This window comes from Kwoniella pini, chromosome 1 (genome assembly GCF_000512605.2).
Source record: "Kwoniella pini CBS 10737 chromosome 1, complete sequence".
NCBI classification, from domain to species: Eukaryota; Fungi; Basidiomycota; class Tremellomycetes; order Tremellales; family Cryptococcaceae; genus Kwoniella; species Kwoniella pini.
The window spans coordinates 3356105-3373400 of record NC_091716.1 but is presented as its reverse complement, the minus strand read 5'-3'; the positions used below and the strand labels follow the sequence as shown (position 1 = coordinate 3373400).

The following is a 17296-nucleotide window of genomic DNA, read 5'->3' as shown; positions in this document are numbered from 1 at the left end:
AGCTCGAGCTTGAAGGAGAGGACGCAAGAAGAGGAACTTGCTCTGGGCAGCGATAATTTATTCTACTGTTCGACATTTCAACCCGTAGCTATATATAGGCTTTCTTAACAGTATGGAAAAACCAAATCTCGATTTGAGCTTTTTTTGTTTCCTGAATCCGTACACGGAATTTGATTTTCTTTTCTGCTTGTAGATCTTCTTCGGAAAAGGGTGATCACATTCATAAGCGAAGTCCAAATGAATCATCCTTGAGAACAGAGTGTGATGCGGTAAGCATACTCATTTCAAGGTAGATACAGCAACGATTGGCTGTTATTGCGTGCTTTGACCGCATATCATGACATTCGCCTAAGATCACGCAACCATGTTTATCCAGCCAGGCACGATTTGCCAATCTCCGGATGCGATAGCCCGACCGATAAGATATTCTACTAATCATCGGGAAATTTAATGTGTCCTTTTCACCTGTCTCTTCAACGTCAGGAGACTCCATTCGTTTATCCTTTGCGACTGTAGCTGCATTTGGGGATGTTTCTGCTTTGCGTACCTGTACCTTCATCTTGCAGCAGTTTTTCAAAAGCAAACCAAATCAAGGCAAAATTGATAGAATATCGAGAAGAAGATCTAGCTCGGTCTGATAAACTAGACGTCACGTAATTTGTCAAACGGCGCCACCCGCCAGATTTAGAAAACGACTTTTGACGTGATCTACTCCTGGTAATCGCAGTTCTTTAGCCTAGATTTTACCATAACATTTTAGAGATATCACTTTGTATTAGATCACATCATCGTATTCACATTTCTCCGTAAGCCTCCGGAGGTTCGTCAGAAACCCATATCTGATGCCGTCGTACCTTTATGATCTATTCTCAAGCACGTCTTTCTGTGGCTAAATTCCGTCAGACCTTGTTCAAAGCCGCTGGATTACTGAGATTATCGATACTTGGTGAATAATCATCTCTATCTTTCTCATCCTGACGATTATCGCTGCTTGATTCGACGGGACTGTTCGGAATCGCAACATCAGATGCGATAGCTGCCTGTGATCTTAGAGCCTTCTTCTCGTCTCTCCGAAGTAAAATCAAAATCAGGGTTGTCCACAATACTACAATGACGAATGAAAGATCAGCAACAAAGATCAAACGATTGGCAATAGAACGAAATGGAAAAGGAGTTACTGAGTAAAACTGCTAAGCATAATGAATATGTCCATCCTTTTCTCGCTTCGGGGAAATCAACCGTTTTCCAAACGAAATTGGGCATCTTCGGAAAGTGTATGTCAGTTAGCGCGATTGTCTATGATTTTCATGCTCAAGCTAACAGAACCTGAACTCACTATACTTTGGAACACATATGCTAGATCGTTTCCTGCTGCGACCAATAAAGCTCTTTTCTCGGTATCATCTGAACAAATTTCCTGTGTATCATTAGTTCAAAAGATTAGCTTCCAATGAGTGCCGTCCTTTCAACTTCGAATACAGTAGAACGCACAATGATCCAAGTCAAGATAAGAGGTCCAGCACCACTACCAAAATCTTGGAACCAATATAACACTTTTGTTCCAGTAATGTTGGCATAAAGATCAATTTTCAGCAACACTCCAGCGAAGATGAGCTGGAAAGCGTTCGAATTAGCTCAGGTAGATCTCGATGCTGGTGTCCAGCCTGGGTACTTACTGAACAAACTGCGTTGACGTAGATGAAGGGCCATCTTCGCCCCTTGAACGGTCCATCAGATAGCCACGCGTAAGCGATTGCACTGATTATAAAAATAGCTCGAGTGATCAGGGGAACTGCGATGTTCGTTTCTCAGCTGCGGCATCATCTTTGTCTGAACAAGATAAAATACACTTACGCTGATTGATTTCTGGGACTGAGAAATGTACACCTGGTACAAGTGCAGGATTGGCATTGAATGATTTTAACCAGTATCCCATAGCTTGTTGTCCGCCACCATTATTCCAGATCTTAAGCATCAAACCCACTTGATCAGCCACATGAAACGGGTAGATTTTCAGGAAAGCACTCACAACGTAAAGGAAAGCTAGATGAAGGAGAACATGCTTCGAGGTCAGCCAATGACCAAGGGCTGAGACCTTGGTAGTCAATAAATGACTCACGTATAACGTATGTATGCCAGCTACTGAATAGCTTCTTGAACTTGGCTTTGGTCCACTCGGACCTTCCAGCTCGACCGATACTTGTCAATCGCCATTGAGCAAGCTCATGCTCCTAAACGATCAAGCGAATGAGGGAGCCGTCAGCCGTGCCCGTAGTTCACGAGGACAGACGAAAAGAAAATGTCACTGACCTCCTGATTGAGCCACCAAGCTTTCTTGTCTTGAAGAGGGGCTGAGGGAAAGAAGACAAAGCCTAATAAAGCAATTGGTAAAGTTATGATTGCGTCGATAATAAATAACCATCTGATATGGTAAATGAAACTTTAGTTTCTACCATGTCGCAAAAACCGGTAGCTTTACTGACCTCCATCCTGCAAGACCATGTACACCATTCAATTGGGTATACGCAGCAGCTTGTAAGAAACCACTAAACATTGAACCGATTGATCCGGCAAGCCAGAAAATCATTGCTCGTTTTCCGATTTCTCTTGGTGTATACCAACATCCTAATATGTAGTGAATACCGGGATAAAATCCTGATCTGCACCGGCACTGATCATCAGATCCCCTTCATCGCACAGCATGAATGATGATATTAGAGATCTGCCACCCACTCAAATAGTCCGACCAAGAAACGGAGAGCGTATAATGACTTGTAGGACTTGACCGCATAAGAACCGAGCGTGGCGATACCCCAACCAAGTTCCAACTGTGGATTTTCATCTTATTAGCGCCATGATCGGTACGATAGTGGTAGAAACTGTGTACCAAAGATAGTCGTGCAGATTTGAGATATGAAGCACAAAAGTCAACGCACCGCTGGAATCACGAAACGGGGCTCAAACCTCGTCAAGAGGAGATTTGAAGGTATTTGGCCTATTACATAACCAACCGTCCATATTGTGACTGCGGTCACAAGCTCGTTGCCATGCATCCCAAGGTCCTCTTTCATACCAGATAGAAACTGTTTGTTAAATGATTAGTACCCATTTCCGTGACAAGCCGATTCAGTATGGTGACCTCTTACAGCGTTATTGATGTTTTGTTGATCAAGATTCTTCAGGCTAGGTATCAATGATTGCATCAGCTTTTGTTTGACTTTTTACAGATCATATATCCAGTGATAACGGATGCGGCTTACAAGCTATGGTGAAAAGACAATTTGAACGTTAATGAAATCAGTGCAATTGTCTCGAGCGTTGTGAGAGCTTGACTTACTATCCGAGCTACACGAAGACTCAAATACTAGCCGGATCTCTGATCCAATGACATTGAAGCGCTTATGAAAGATAGCTCACAGAGGCAAAAGTAAGCATGACCGCATCTACCTTGAACAACAACTTCCGTTGATCGGAAGGTAAATCAAGAGTGTCCCATAATCTGCCTTTCCACGTTTCCTTGATAGGCTGAGCTTCTCTGACAGGTCTTCTATCGTTGATGTTGCCAATTGGCTCTTCTACGTATGGTACGGTAGACATTATGTACGATAATTACTACGGTGGTTATCCAATCCAAAGATACGTCAGTGAAACTTGTCGACTGAGGATTGAGACCCATGTATCCCGAGGCTCGTAGGCCGTATTTGTACGAGGGGCTCACAACGATGCTCTCATGGTCTTTGCTACGACATGATACTGCATTTTCACATCTGCTAGCTAGATATAGACGAAATATATCGCCATCGCTATGGAAGTCTTGGCTATCTGTCAGTCCTCCAATATGCCACAAGAATGAAAAGACACTAATTTAATCCCTTGCTATCAAGTCGACAGCCTCTGCACCAGTCAAGTAAATGGGTATCCGAGTCGGTAGTTCGTCATGATGCTTGATAACAACCTTCTTTGCATTTGCCTTGGCGTTGATGCGATGGTTCAGCCATGTTCCTGCGATTTTACCAATGCCAAGCCAAGGATTTCCATAGTACAATTCGAAAGATGGCGTGATCTTCTGTGCCTCCAGATATATTTTCAAAGTCTCTTGATTATACGCAATGCTACTTCAGTTTTCTAACAGGTTGGATATAAGTCTTAACGATTTTCGCCAGATTCGACAGGCTCAAAACCGGAGAAAATGAGCCGAAAGTAGCCGTTATCGGACACTTCCGATAAGAGGAGATCTCGATATTACGCCATTTTAACTGATCAATAAATTGTTGTCACGCAATATGTGTTATCAAATTAGTTTTGCTCTTCCTTCACAAGTGCACCAAAGTTCAAGATTAACCGGAATGACCAATTTGTGTAATATCAAAAGTGCTGATGATCTGAACACACGCCATTGGTCTACGTGATCATGTGAAAGAGTGAAGCTGATTAATCAGTTCGGTCAGATCCGTAAGAGTAAATAGCTAAGATGTAAGGTTATCGACGACTTTGAAGGATTTATAAAGCATCAAGTGTTTTCGATGAACATAGCACCTCTCTTAGCAAAGGGAAAAATCAAGTGTTCAACAAAATGGCACCAATAGCTTTAGATAATACTCCAATTGCCGCTCCAGCTCAATCCTCTTTAGAGGATATTGCAGCTCTTAAAGCGAAACTTCAAGCAGGTAAGGACAATGTAGTTTTACCTCCTGATAATACTTTAAGAAGATATCAAAAAGCAGGAATTGATTTATCAAATGGATATCCATATTTTCCTGAGAAAATTCCGGAATATGTACAAGATGTAGGCAAGATTAGGGATAATTTAAGAGAATATAAAGATCCAGCTTTAAGAGCTGATAAAGAAAAGAAATCACTTTTTGGTGCTGCTAAAGAAGTTAAAGATTTGACTAAGTGGATAGGTGTAAGTTTATCGGAATCTCATCTAATTTATGTTTTTTTTTAAAACTAATGTCTTTTGGGTGTTTTTTTAAGACTGAGATTGTAGGATTACAATTAAAAGATTTAACTGATAAACAAAAAGATGAACTTGCTTTACTTGTATCTGAACGATCTATCGTTTGTGAGTTTTCTCAGGCCCATATATATTTCGAATTTCATAAGTACTAATAAAGGGTATTTGGACCATACATAGTTTTCCGAGATCAAGATATTTCTCCTCAACAGCAAAGGGATCTCGGTGTTTATCTTGGAGATGGAGAGATTGAAAAACATCCTCAAGCTGCTCAAGTACCTGGAGTAGGTGGAGGTATAACTTTAATCTGGGAACAAGGTAGAAAGGATAAGATTTACAATGGTAGAAGTCATAGAGTACCTTATGGTGGTGGTCAATTCGGTTGGCATACTGATTTAGTTCATGAAGGTTGGTCAATTATCATTCAGTTATTACAAGTATAAACGATCGGTTAATTTATAATTTTATGATACAGCTTACCCACCTGGGTATACTCATTTACATCAAGATACTGTACCTGAAGTAGGAGGTGATACACTCTGGGCATCAGGTTATGCGGCGTATGATAAACTTTCTCCAGCTTTCCGAAAAGTCATTGATGGCCTCAAGTGAGTTCATATCGGGTTTTACATACAACACAGTAGCTGATTAAACTCTTCTTAGCGGTGTATATCGATCAGCTCATAGCTATAAGGACCAGAATGATCCCGAAGGAGGTAAAAAACACGTGGAGAGAACTCATCCTTTGGTAAGAACACACCCTGTTACAGGATGGAAAGCTTTATGGAGTGAGTGGAGCCTACTCATCGCACTCGAAACCAACGTACTGATATTTCATCCAGTCAACCAAGCTATGACTTCTCACATCGAAGGATTTGATAAACCCGAATCTGACGCAATCTTGAACCACTTGTATAACGTATTTGAAAGATCTACAGATATTCAACTTAGGTGGCACTGGACGCCTGGAACTTCGGCAATTTGGGATAATAGAACTACCATTCATACTGTTTCATACGATTACGATGGTGAAAGACATGTAAGCGACTTCATGATCGATTCGAATGACCTTCGCTGATAATATCTCACTTAATCAGGGAACTCGAGTTTCGTCATTGGCTGAGAAACCATTTTTCGACCCGAAGTCTAAATCTAAGGCTGAAGATTTACAGCTTAAGGGTTGGGTCAACACCCCAGATGTTAAGTCCAGGTACTAGAGCAGTATCGAACTGTTGTATACAAAAAACGTGGAGTGCAAGAAAAGCGTTGATGTCAGTCGTAGTCATTTGAATGAATCGTATGCAGTGATAGCCTTCAAATTTACGGTTTTGTCTGATGCAGGTATTCATCCACGATGAAATGAAATACTGGATCCCTCTGCGACTTGGTTCGGGTATATACAATGCATGTTGTCTATTCTAATCGATTATTGAAGAACTTCTTCAGACGTCTCATCATGTCTCCGTCGTATTTTAACAATTAGCTATAATCTTTAGAATTGCTTCAACCATTCCACGACAAGTTCAGAGAGAACTTTCTGTGCTTCAGGTTGAACAACGTCGTGAGATGCATTTTTGAGGAAATGAAGGTGAAGTTTGCCATTTGAAGCTTCTTCCCATCTTTTGAGCTTCACGTGAACATCGCCTTTTTGATACTTCTCATCTTCTTCCGAATATAAAACTAAAGCCGGTGCGGATAATTTACCGAATGAAGATGATAATGAATGTTTGCATCCTTCTTTTGGTTCTGCAGGTATATCGTCAGAAAAGAAATCGTCATCCCCCCTATTAATTTGAGCAATCAGCTTGGAGACATTTCATCTTTCATGCCAAGGAAGATAGCAAGGATGCTCACCCGACACCAACCAGACTCCATACTCTATAAGCAGTGATAGGTAATGGTACACCATCAGATCCAGCACTTTCACAAAACTCTTTAGGCATCAATTCTTCTCCCTTTCCATCTTTGATCATTTGTTCTGCCAAAGGTAGAACGTCAAACCAGTCTTTCAAACCCAATAAATCTAGGAATTCCCTATCTGATGCGGGGGCCTGCATTATACCGCCTTCTATACGAAGCCCATCTGATTCAGGTGTTGAAGATTGGTACAATGGGTTGGAGAGATATTGCATGACATTTTGAGAGCCCGTGGAATGACCTGCGAGTACTAGAGTTTTAACGCCTAACGAGTTTGATCAGCATTGTAAACACCTGGTCAGACTAGGAAAGGACAGACGATGCGCACCAGTACTTCTGAGATGTTTCACTAAGGCTTCTATCTCACTATTATCTCTCTTCAGGCTCCCTGTGCCATAGCCGCCATACGCCGAACTCCAGTGAAATTGTATGCTGGATGGAATTGCAGATTAGCATTTCGTTGCGTTTCAACAAATGGTGATAATTTAATTCTACCACGACGAGTAAGAACTCACAATCTCCATCCAGCTTTACCCACAGCTTCGGAGAGAGGATAGGTATACGGTACAGCACCTAGACCATTCGTCAATCCACCAATGAAAGCTACGGCTTTATCAGAGTTCAGATCACCTGAAGTGAACAATGGAAATTTCCATGGTCCAGCTTCGAATGTAGTCAGTGTTCCAGAGAGAGACATGGTGAGCAATGTCTTGGACAAGGAAGGATGGTGTCTTTGTAACAATGCGAATGAAATGTACTACTCTGAGGTCTTTACGATATTCTTTGGATCTTATGTTATTGCTTTTTTTCCCCTTTCTTTTTTCGCTTACTTATCTGATACGAACTACTATCAAAGGCGAAAGATAGTAAAATAAGCACTGATGGCGTGCCGCGCGTTTAAATTTCACCAACAAAACCAATTGATCGGTCATCACCGCAACATTCAAATCACCCACGTGTCATAGCGTCATTTCCCATCAACTTCGCCGCTCATTGTGGAGGTTTAGTCAAGATGTCATCCACCCTACTATGATTTTGTTTTCGTATTATTCCTTGACCTTTGATCATAGTTAGAATTCGCTTTGACGTTCAAATGTCGTCGGATGGCCGTTCAACTCCTACGAAGCTGCGTCGTTCTCACCCCTCACCTCCCCAGGCTGGACCATCCCGTCGAAAAGCGACTGCCAAGACCCAAGGATTTGACGAAGTTTGGGAAGATGTTGACAGTCAAAATCCTGAAAAGCCACTATCCATATCAAGCAGGGAGTCGGCATCCCCTCGACGTGTTGCTCGCTCAACACGATCAGTAAAGCTCAGATCGCCTCACAAGAAACCTGTGCTCAGTCAGATAGCGCCCAGAACACAAGCGGTCGCTACGCCTAAAAAGCCGCCAGCCAAATCTATACCCCTTTTAGATACTCTCAATTTGTTTTTATTACCGTTCCGACTACTTCTTGCTCCGATCAATATACTCTTAAGCCCTTTGTATGCTCATCTCGCCAATGGACTGTTGCTTTTAACAATAGCCAGCTTAGCATCGTATTTCATTTTACCCCTTGTACCCTCAATCATCCTCAAGCTTTTGGGTAAAGCATTTAGATCCGTTTCAAGCAATTTCATAGCTCGAGCATTCAATTATGCTCAAGATTCCGACATCTCCTTAGGGAAAGAGGTTGTACTGCTCCCGGCGAAGACACTGGCGACACCGGCATGCCTACTTACCGGTTTGTTTTGCCATACTTCCCTTCTATCACAACACGATGACAATGGAACAGTCATTCCTGCGAAGCCTTTTTGGTCAACAACCTCGGCTAACGAGGACGACTTGGATGTTGGTCAATATGCCAGAGTGCTAACAAAGGAAGCTAGAGGAGCAAGGGATATCTTCGAGAGCGTCAGAACTCTCAATCAGGGTGGAGTAGCTGGTGGTTTGGAGTATGTGAGGTGAGCTGTAATTCTCACGAAAACGAACTTAGGTATCTAACATGTATACTAACGTTATCAACAGGATCTGGGAATTAGCTGTCGCTGTGAATACCGGATCCACACTCGAAGGGAAGGGTTTCATAGCGGAACAATTGAGAGAAGTGGGACTTACCAATCATTTACTTTACCGTTAGATGTTGATCAAAATCGATTTTTTAGCTTGGCGATATGACTCGAGACCTATCCGATGAAATCGTACACATCGATTCAAAAACCGTCAACGCTTTTAGCTGGCTGCAGTGGGAAGTAAGTGGAAATTTGGTCGAATCATTGACTATATTTTCGAATTGTAGTCCAGGCTGATCGTCCTTTCAGTTCAAGGATCTGGTTGATATTCTGTCACGACCGCCTTCATCCCGTCCTTCGACGTCCGTAATTTCTGGCAAGCTTCATTCCCTAATACTAAGGCTCTCTACCGAATTAGATTCAATATATACCCTTACCTCAACAGCAGCTCAACAAGCTTCACGAGCTTCCGAACAAGGTCAAGGCCTGTATACCGAATTAAATCGTAAAGCTACAGGTCTTCAATATGAAAGAGATAGATCACCAGGCTGGAAGAGAGTTTATGATAAGTCAACACATTTTTTAGTTGGTGGTGAACCTAGTAAAGCAGAACTTGTGGATCGGGATTTGAAGATAACAACCAAGACGATAGGAAATATCCGTGCCCTCAGTAGGAATTTAGAAGAAACTAGAATCAAAGTCAAAGTTTATAGAGATCAAATTGGGATGTTTGGAGCCTCAATGATGGGTTTCCACCTTGGCAGCTCGGAAGAAGTAGGTTTAGGTCCAGAAGAAGAAATTAGGGTTTTGAATGAGGTCGTTGAAGGTTTGGCTCGATCAGTAGGTATGGCTAAACAGGAAGCAAGGAATGGAGGAAGTAAATCCGAGATATTAGAGATTGATCAGTAAGATTGTTGATAGGGAATGCCTTGCTTTAACGTTGTACATATCATATACACACAAACGTAGAGATGTAGCGGAAATATACGAGCCGCTGCATGTATGTCATAGCTATATAAAGTGTGAATCTGAAAAGGTATGAGCCTTGCAGATAGATCATTAAAGATACACAGCCAATGGATCTTCTACAATATGCGGACCTTTACCTTTGAAAGGAATAAGATATTTATCCCAAGAACAAACATCTTTCTTACCACCTCCGAGAAATTCAGGCCAATCTATAATATGTGTTGAATACAATGAAAATCCATTTTTTAATAAAACTGAATTTGATGCTATATTTTCTTTAGCTGTGAACTAAAATAATACCCATCATATTGTTAGCTCATGAAATCATAATTGAGGGAAAAAAAACAGAGAAGGATTTACAGCTATTATCCTTTTTATATTTAACCATTTCATAAAATTTAATCCTTGTTTTATAGTTTCTTTACCTATACCTTTTGATGTATATTTTGGATGAATATAATATGATATTTCCCAATTTTGAGGTGAATATGTAGAAGGTCTTATATGTAAAGTACCTATTAATTTACCTTGAGTATTTAATCTGTTAGAAGAAGAAGAAGAAGAAGGAGAAGAGGTTAAACGTATTACACCAAAAGGTGATATTTCGCCTTTCGGATAATTTTCTAATGAAGGTGGATTAGGTAAATTATTGATTAATTGTTGTAAATATATTTGATGTATTGGAATTTCTTGATATAAAAATGCGGCGTTCTCTTTTTCGAACCTATCAACTCAAATTCTTAGCAATTAAAATCAAAAGGAATTTTCTTGTAAAGCGTTATAGTTATAATTTACGGTATAGGTCTATTAACAGCGTATTTCGATACACTAGGTTGATTATACAGCTCGATCTACTACAACTTGATTAGGAGCTGTCAAGATTTTATGTATTCTGATGATTTGATATACTTACTAAATCATCAATATCGCTTATTCTCCATTGGGTAAGTTTGATATCGGGAAATCCATCGAGAGGTATATACGGTTCTCCATCATCACCAATTTTGATCGAATAATTTTCTATATTTCTATCGATTTGAGGTGTTTGGTTGTCTGAAGTAACCATTATGAGGTTATAATGAAAGCAAGTCTATGAATGCTTGCTACGTGTATAAGACCATTATGATGTAGCTTCGAGAGTCATAGCTCATGCAAAAGATTGAAAATGCAATCAAGGAATAATTGTTTTCATTTGTTGAGTAAATGACTCGTACATTCGGAACCGATAAACATGTGCGTGACGTGATTAACCGCTTGTTTATGCAATTGATAAATGGTATTGCAAAGTGATTATATAATCTGACATGTTTACATTATGAGGATTGAGGATATATTTCCCATATATAAGCTGATCTTTTACCTCCTCCTCTATGTTCTGGCCAATCAACTAATCGTTCAGCATGTAAAGTAAATCCAGCGTTTCTTAATATTGCTTTAGAAGAATGATTATCAATTTCCGTGAACTGAGACCAATGAAAAATCTGTAATTAGCGTATATAATATATGTATATATATATATATATATATATATATGAAAACCAACAGTCTATTTGAGAGAGAAGAAATAATTGAAAACAAAACTTACAGCTAATAATCTTTTAATTCCTAACCATTTAGCTAATTTAATTCCAATTTTAACCATTTCTTTTCCTATACCTTTTCCCGTTAATTGATCATGCAAATTATAAGAAATTTCAAAATCCCCTTTAAAATTTGAAGAAGGTCTAACACTTAAAGTTCCTATTATTTTTTCATCTTTATTTCGAACTGCACTTATAGGCGATAATTTTGTTTTTGGATAAATTGATAAATTTGGTGAAATTGGTAAAGAATTTATAAGAATTGTAAGATATTGAATATCATTTCTTCCTAAATTCGGTAATGAATCTAAAACGTGTTCTTTCAAGTACCTAAATATATGAATCGTTTTAATCAAGGATGGTGGAAATTATTGTATAGCCAAACTCACGGGAATGGTCTTGAGTGTCCCCATTTAGCTATATTTGGTTGATTGAATAATTCTACCTAAAGCTTTATGGATCAATTCGATATTTTTTGAAAGACTGGAAATAAGCTCACTAAATCATCTATATCGTCTTCTTTCCATGGTGTAAGACGGAGTTCCGGATGTTCAGGAAATGGTATGTACGGTCGTCCATTTGCGTCAAGTTTGATAAGGCATTCATCGATTTTGCCCCGTTTGCCTTCATGTGGAGGATCATCTCCAGTATGATCTTCCCTCATCTCTTACTTTGGCTTGAGTACACACGCGATGATCTTCCTTGCATTTCCTTGAGGTCGGAAGGATGTATTATACCCATGAAGTATCTTTTGAGATGATGTATAAAGATTACTTCATATCGAGTCGAAAATAGAGTACCTATATCACGCCGAATCGTCCAAGATGCGATAACAGTGGATTTCGGATTGAGCCGACTGCGATCCATGTGAATGTCCTTGCACTCCTCGAAATCGATCAAAGATTCCGTCGTACATCACCAGGAACAGTGACAACTGCATATGCGTTTACCGAACAAGTTTAATAGGTATAGTACAAAATAGATATACAAGATCAAATATGGTGGTATATATGTATACGAAAGGAAAAACTGTGTTAAACTGAAAATGTCCGTTTGTACGTTAATTGTAATATCCATCTGACGATCATTGTCCTCGACCACAGATAATGTCGATTTATGACTATCATATACCATTTATGAACTGAAAGTTGAGATCACAGTCGAACCTTGTTCATCTAATACCAATCACTGCCTTTCCTCTTGGCGGATTAATCATCGCCTTGCCTTTTCCTTCTTCTTTCCATCTAAATGAGCATCCGGATTAACATATCTGACCACCCTTCCTCCAACTTTTTCAGCTATATATTCACCTATCTGATGAAGCTCTCCATCTGGATATCGATATATCTATAAAACCATAAATTGTAAGTCAAACCATTGTTCTATTTGGAATTACTGAAGGAAATGATAAAGATTGACGAATGACTTACACAGCTGACTAGAAAAACGACACCTTTTACAGGGCTATCAATTTCTTTATTTTGTATTGATAATTTGCTACCTTTTGAATATTCTGCATATGTTTCTATCAATATTGGTGTATCTGGTTCCCCATCATCTGGAAATATTCCTGTACATATGTGGTTAAATCTAAAAGTGAAAGCGATCAGCCTTTGTAAGATTTAATAACTTGCTTTTAGACACATGTTCGACAGTAGAATCAAACTTTCTTAATGAATTTGACAGTGAAATACATTTTCACGCACACAAAGAAAGGAAGGAAACGCGCCAGACATGAGAACACTCACTCTGTTGTATAATCCCATCTATCCATATATTCCGGTACATCTATATCTAGCACACTAATAACATCTCTCTTCTGCCTTTGTGATCTTGCTTCCACTCGAATTACCAACGACAGTAAGAAAAAGGTGACTAGTAATATAGGTATCCTTGAAGAAAAGGAGCGCATTTTGGTTGCGATATAGGAATCTTCAGTTGGTCAATCGTGCTAATGATAAGGTCGATTTCTGGCTACTCGTCTTCGTGTATCTTAATATAGCTTTTGAGGTCATAAATCAATTGACATATAATAAACGATTAGAACTGATAGATGTATTTATCATGAAGTTATGTGAATTATCTAATGTGAGTGTACAAATATCTTCCCGCTTCAAATCAAAACCTCCCGTCTACAAGTACGTACTATATCATTGGCCTCATAATAACAATAGGAGGAAAAACACCCAAAAAACTACCGTAAGCGAAATAAAGTCTCACTTGCACTATATTATTTTAGAGTATATCGTAAATTCAGGGTAAAAATCTTTCTTTGTCCCAAAACTCTGACGTTAACCATCTACGAGCAGCTAAGCTTATAAGAATTGTCATTACGTTAAATTTGTTTGTGCGTTGTTTCGTACGGGATTGGAACTCTTCGAATGCCGCTCTTTGAAATTGAGAATGAAGATACATGTTGTCGTTTGAGATGGTATATTTGAACAATTTAGATATTGGAAGCAGAAAGAGGGATGACGTTATGCGGTGACTAGTTCGAGACAAGTTGCTCACCTAGGGAAACATGCATGGAACTGCGGCAAATGGTGTCTAAAAACAAGGAACTTATATAGTACTACTAGCGGATATTAGTGGCAGCCCTCATCTGCGCGTAATGCTGAATCTGATATTCGGGGTTTATCTAAGGTCCTGAACATCCACGTGGGAGAGCACCCTATAACACGTAATACATCTAACTGGATCTCAGATTACTATTTAACTGGAATGGGTTCGAGTTGAAGAATTATTTCATACCAATTCAAGAGCCTTGAACCGCATCCATTTTCTTCTGCCCAATTTTGTGATTTATGTTCGACGAAAGTGAAATTGCATCTTCGTAATAAGGACGCCGAAGGAATATTGGTTGATTCGACGAACTACAATAAGTGATACGCAAAAACAATCAGCCGAGACAATCTCGAATTCCGTTTGTGATTAAGAAAATTCGATGAGACACTCCATGAGATGTCAAGTAAGGGAATTTGATGTGATGGGTAATCACTTACCGCAATAACCCTTTCTACTCCAAGACCTTTTACAAAGTCTAATATGGATTTGACCATAACCGTTGCAATACCTTTACGTTGTAAATCCGGATGAAGATCATATGCAATTTCCCAACTTCCTTTTTCTTTTTGTGAATAACCAATACTACAAAAACCAACTACCTTTCCTTTATTATTTCTCAAGGCGGATAATGGGAATATAGGAGCCGTTGAAATGGATTTGAGATCAGGAGAAGATTCGTTTATAAGCGATAGAGCGAGTTTTTCGAGAGATGGGATGGCTGAGGAAATGTATTTATAATCTTGCGTGGTGTACCTGTAGATGAAAATCAGTGAGTATAGATCCAGAATCACCCCAGATGTTCAGATTACTTGTGTATGACTCACGGGTATGGTCGAGTAATTGACCATCTGCCTATATCTGGATGATTAAACAAAGCAACCTAAAATACATTATACGTAAACTTGGCAATTCAACAATCTGGTATTATGCTTTGCAAATCATGTGAAGCTCACAGCATCATTGACATCGGTCTCTTGCCACAAAGTGAGTTTCAAATTATGATTCGGTAATTGTATATAAGGACCATTCGGGCCATCTTGAATAAGAGAGTGTGAGGGCATGCTACATGGGATTATGTTATATCACAATGGATTTTTGGATACGCGGTAAAAGGACTTGGCGTTCTACAACTGTTGACATCTTGAGAGAGCCATGAGATCGTAATTGTTTCTAATTCGAGTCGACAGAGCACAAAGGAACGACAATAATAGAGCTTGACCGGGAAGTTGTCATTCCACTCGTTCTCGGTTATCAAAAGCGACTCGGTCTTGACTCGGTCATAGCCGATAAAAGTCGCGTCCTGGACGTGGCTGTCCTCAACCACGGCTATCTCTGATTCATAGGAACGCATTTCGTTCAATTCGTAGCATGAGTCTTCACCAAATCTCCGGAGGATTTAGATCATCATGTTGCATTTCATATATTCTCGAAGTACAGACACAGAATTACAAGCCGGGACGTCGTTCCTACTACTCTTCGTCAGCATCTCCACCTGCGAGTGGTCCACCTTCAATGGGATCGATAGAAATGAGACCATCTCCACCAAGAGCTCTAGCTATATCAACACCAATATTCTGATATCCAGCAGTAGGGAATTGGTAGATCTACAGTTGCGTAGATTCAACATCAGAAAAGGATTCAGCTGCTTCTCCAATTAGAATTACTTACACATTGTACAGCTGCTTTTCCTAAAAAAAAAAATTACATACTCATTAATAATGCGAGAATATGACGCTGTAATGCTTCTATAGAAAATTTGACTCACTTCCATGCCAAATATCTTTTTCAAACCTTTCTTGAAAAGTTTCGAAGATAAAAATTGGTTGATCTGTAACCTCGTTATTACCATAATATTTAGGACAAAGAACTAAAAATCTAGATGACAAACCCGAAAAGAAATGAGTAATGATTAGGTTCATCCTTATTTGACGATGAAAGACTCACTCTTCTTTGAATTGATCCATGGTTATGTTGTTTGGTCTAAGCACGAATACAGGTTCAGGATAAGTAGGATGAATAGGTTTACCAGATATGCCAATAATGAGGGAACTGATAATTGCTAGAATAATCTTGATTGAAAACATTTTCGAAAGTATGTTTTAAGACTTGAAGAGTAGTAAGATGCTTATGTCTGAGACGAATAACAGGGGAAAGAATGATACGAAGAAAAGAAGTAAACTTATATATTATTTGATCTATAATCTGTCATAACAGGAATGTAGGATTGACGTGCTACACTATCAGTTTCTCGGTTGATCATCTCTCGGTCAAATGGCTTGGCTTGGCTTGATGGTACCTTTGATACAGAAGACATGAGCCTCAGCTGGGTCATCGGGGAACAGGCCAGGCGGAGTAACAGAATACAAGCGACTAACAAGATCAAGATGCGCTTAGATGCGGGCATGAATCCCATTAGAATACTATTCGATGACTTTCCCCTAGGTGATCACCTGTTCGAAGTGTGTGCATGCTCGCACGGTCGGCTGCGAGCATTGGCTCGTCTCGTGACCATAATGAACCTGATCCAATCACCAGATTCATCGAGAGTATAGTTACAAAACCACCACATTGGATCAGAACCTCCTTCCTGACACTATACCATATTCAGTCCGATTCCTCAAATCATGTTATTTCACGATAGTAATTATGCTTATTGGGGAGCATCTGAAGAATCCTCTACTGGGAGAGTATGAACAATACCATCTCCACCAAGAGCCATAGCTACGTCTACACCAATGTTTTGATATTCAGCTGTGGGGTATTGATAAATCTAAAACGAGGGATTGAATTTTAGACTAATCAGCTGATGAAAAATTGGCGAAATCAAAAGAAACACTTACGCAGCTAACATCTGCTTTTCCTATAAACCATCAAGGGAGGAATTTGAAAAGTTGTTTCATCAGTATTGACCAATGATAAAAGATGATATGGACTTAACTCACTACCTTGCCAAGTATCTTGATCGAAACTCTCTTGAAAATCTTCAAATACGAAAATTGGTTTATCGGTAATTTCACTTTCTCCATAATATTTAGGACAAAGTTCGAGGAATCTATCAAGGCAAAATAGAATGAGCTCATCAGTTGATGAATAGATTTCACCCGAACTGGGATACTTAATAGTCCACGGGACATTGATATGAGGATGATTTACTCACTCCTGCTTGAATTCCTCCGTGGTGATATTTTCAGGTCTAATAACTTCTACTGGACCTGGAAAGTCTCTTTGGAAAGGAGAAGCAGATACACTGACAAAGAGAGATGTGAAAAGAGCGATGGTAAGTTTAGTGTAGTACATTTTAACGTGATTTTTATAT

General features: G+C 39.5%; 10 protein-coding genes across 10 annotated transcripts; 2 read left to right on the top strand and 8 right to left on the bottom strand.

The window, feature by feature from the left end:
- Nucleotides 1-899: 899 nt before the first annotated feature.
- I206_101287 (uncharacterized protein) lies at nucleotides 900-3597 on the bottom strand (the record flags this gene model as incomplete). Its single annotated transcript, XM_070202359.1, has 14 exons — nucleotides 900-1105; nucleotides 1179-1263; nucleotides 1337-1417; nucleotides 1492-1614; nucleotides 1677-1792; nucleotides 1855-2043; nucleotides 2120-2231; nucleotides 2311-2422; nucleotides 2484-2660; nucleotides 2734-2828; nucleotides 2937-3083; nucleotides 3147-3183; nucleotides 3338-3345; nucleotides 3418-3597. The coding sequence occupies 14 exons, from the start codon at nucleotides 3595-3597 to the stop codon at nucleotides 900-902; spliced, it is 1668 nt and encodes a 555-aa protein (XP_070058460.1).
- Nucleotides 3598-4573: 976 nt separating this feature from the next.
- On the top strand, nucleotides 4574-6174 carry I206_101286 (uncharacterized protein; the record flags this gene model as incomplete). Its single annotated transcript, XM_019151822.1, has 7 exons — nucleotides 4574-4906; nucleotides 4978-5065; nucleotides 5138-5365; nucleotides 5433-5565; nucleotides 5621-5745; nucleotides 5800-5996; nucleotides 6055-6174. 7 exons carry the CDS (start codon nucleotides 4574-4576, stop codon nucleotides 6172-6174), a joined length of 1224 nt encoding a protein of 407 aa, XP_019013960.1.
- A 275-nt stretch (nucleotides 6175-6449) lies between these two features.
- I206_101285 (uncharacterized protein) lies at nucleotides 6450-7571 on the bottom strand (the record flags this gene model as incomplete). Its single annotated transcript, XM_070202358.1, has 4 exons — nucleotides 6450-6741; nucleotides 6812-7139; nucleotides 7203-7306; nucleotides 7390-7571. 4 exons carry the CDS (start codon nucleotides 7569-7571, stop codon nucleotides 6450-6452), a joined length of 906 nt encoding a protein of 301 aa, XP_070058459.1.
- A 396-nt stretch (nucleotides 7572-7967) lies between these two features.
- I206_101284 (uncharacterized protein) lies at nucleotides 7968-9775 on the top strand (the record flags this gene model as incomplete). The annotated part of the gene is made up of 4 exons (XM_019151824.1): nucleotides 7968-8818; nucleotides 8883-8961; nucleotides 9020-9106; nucleotides 9176-9775. The coding sequence occupies 4 exons, from the start codon at nucleotides 7968-7970 to the stop codon at nucleotides 9773-9775; spliced, it is 1617 nt and encodes a 538-aa protein (XP_019013962.1).
- Nucleotides 9776-9925: 150 nt separating this feature from the next.
- Nucleotides 9926-10901, bottom strand: I206_101283 (uncharacterized protein; the record flags this gene model as incomplete). The annotated part of the gene is made up of 4 exons (XM_019151825.1): nucleotides 9926-10123; nucleotides 10196-10559; nucleotides 10631-10686; nucleotides 10749-10901. 4 exons carry the CDS (start codon nucleotides 10899-10901, stop codon nucleotides 9926-9928), a joined length of 771 nt encoding a protein of 256 aa, XP_019013963.1.
- Nucleotides 10902-11148: 247 nt separating this feature from the next.
- I206_101282 (uncharacterized protein) lies at nucleotides 11149-12079 on the bottom strand (the record flags this gene model as incomplete). The annotated part of the gene is made up of 4 exons (XM_019151826.1): nucleotides 11149-11298; nucleotides 11421-11745; nucleotides 11805-11860; nucleotides 11915-12079. The coding sequence occupies 4 exons, from the start codon at nucleotides 12077-12079 to the stop codon at nucleotides 11149-11151; spliced, it is 696 nt and encodes a 231-aa protein (XP_019013964.1).
- A 548-nt stretch (nucleotides 12080-12627) lies between these two features.
- I206_101281 (uncharacterized protein) lies at nucleotides 12628-13327 on the bottom strand (the record flags this gene model as incomplete). The annotated part of the gene is made up of 3 exons (XM_019151827.1): nucleotides 12628-12762; nucleotides 12846-13005; nucleotides 13164-13327. 3 exons carry the CDS (start codon nucleotides 13325-13327, stop codon nucleotides 12628-12630), a joined length of 459 nt encoding a protein of 152 aa, XP_019013965.1.
- Nucleotides 13328-14123: 796 nt separating this feature from the next.
- Nucleotides 14124-15041, bottom strand: I206_101280 (uncharacterized protein; the record flags this gene model as incomplete). Its single annotated transcript, XM_019151828.1, has 4 exons — nucleotides 14124-14288; nucleotides 14418-14733; nucleotides 14805-14860; nucleotides 14934-15041. 4 exons carry the CDS (start codon nucleotides 15039-15041, stop codon nucleotides 14124-14126), a joined length of 645 nt encoding a protein of 214 aa, XP_019013966.1.
- Nucleotides 15042-15449: 408 nt separating this feature from the next.
- I206_101279 (uncharacterized protein) lies at nucleotides 15450-16064 on the bottom strand (the record flags this gene model as incomplete). The annotated part of the gene is made up of 4 exons (XM_019151829.1): nucleotides 15450-15584; nucleotides 15649-15668; nucleotides 15746-15855; nucleotides 15925-16064. The coding sequence occupies 4 exons, from the start codon at nucleotides 16062-16064 to the stop codon at nucleotides 15450-15452; spliced, it is 405 nt and encodes a 134-aa protein (XP_019013967.1).
- Nucleotides 16065-16630: 566 nt separating this feature from the next.
- Nucleotides 16631-17277, bottom strand: I206_101278 (uncharacterized protein; the record flags this gene model as incomplete). Its single annotated transcript, XM_019151830.1, has 4 exons — nucleotides 16631-16750; nucleotides 16821-16840; nucleotides 16923-17032; nucleotides 17138-17277. The coding sequence occupies 4 exons, from the start codon at nucleotides 17275-17277 to the stop codon at nucleotides 16631-16633; spliced, it is 390 nt and encodes a 129-aa protein (XP_019013968.1).
- Nucleotides 17278-17296: the final 19 nt, after the last annotated feature.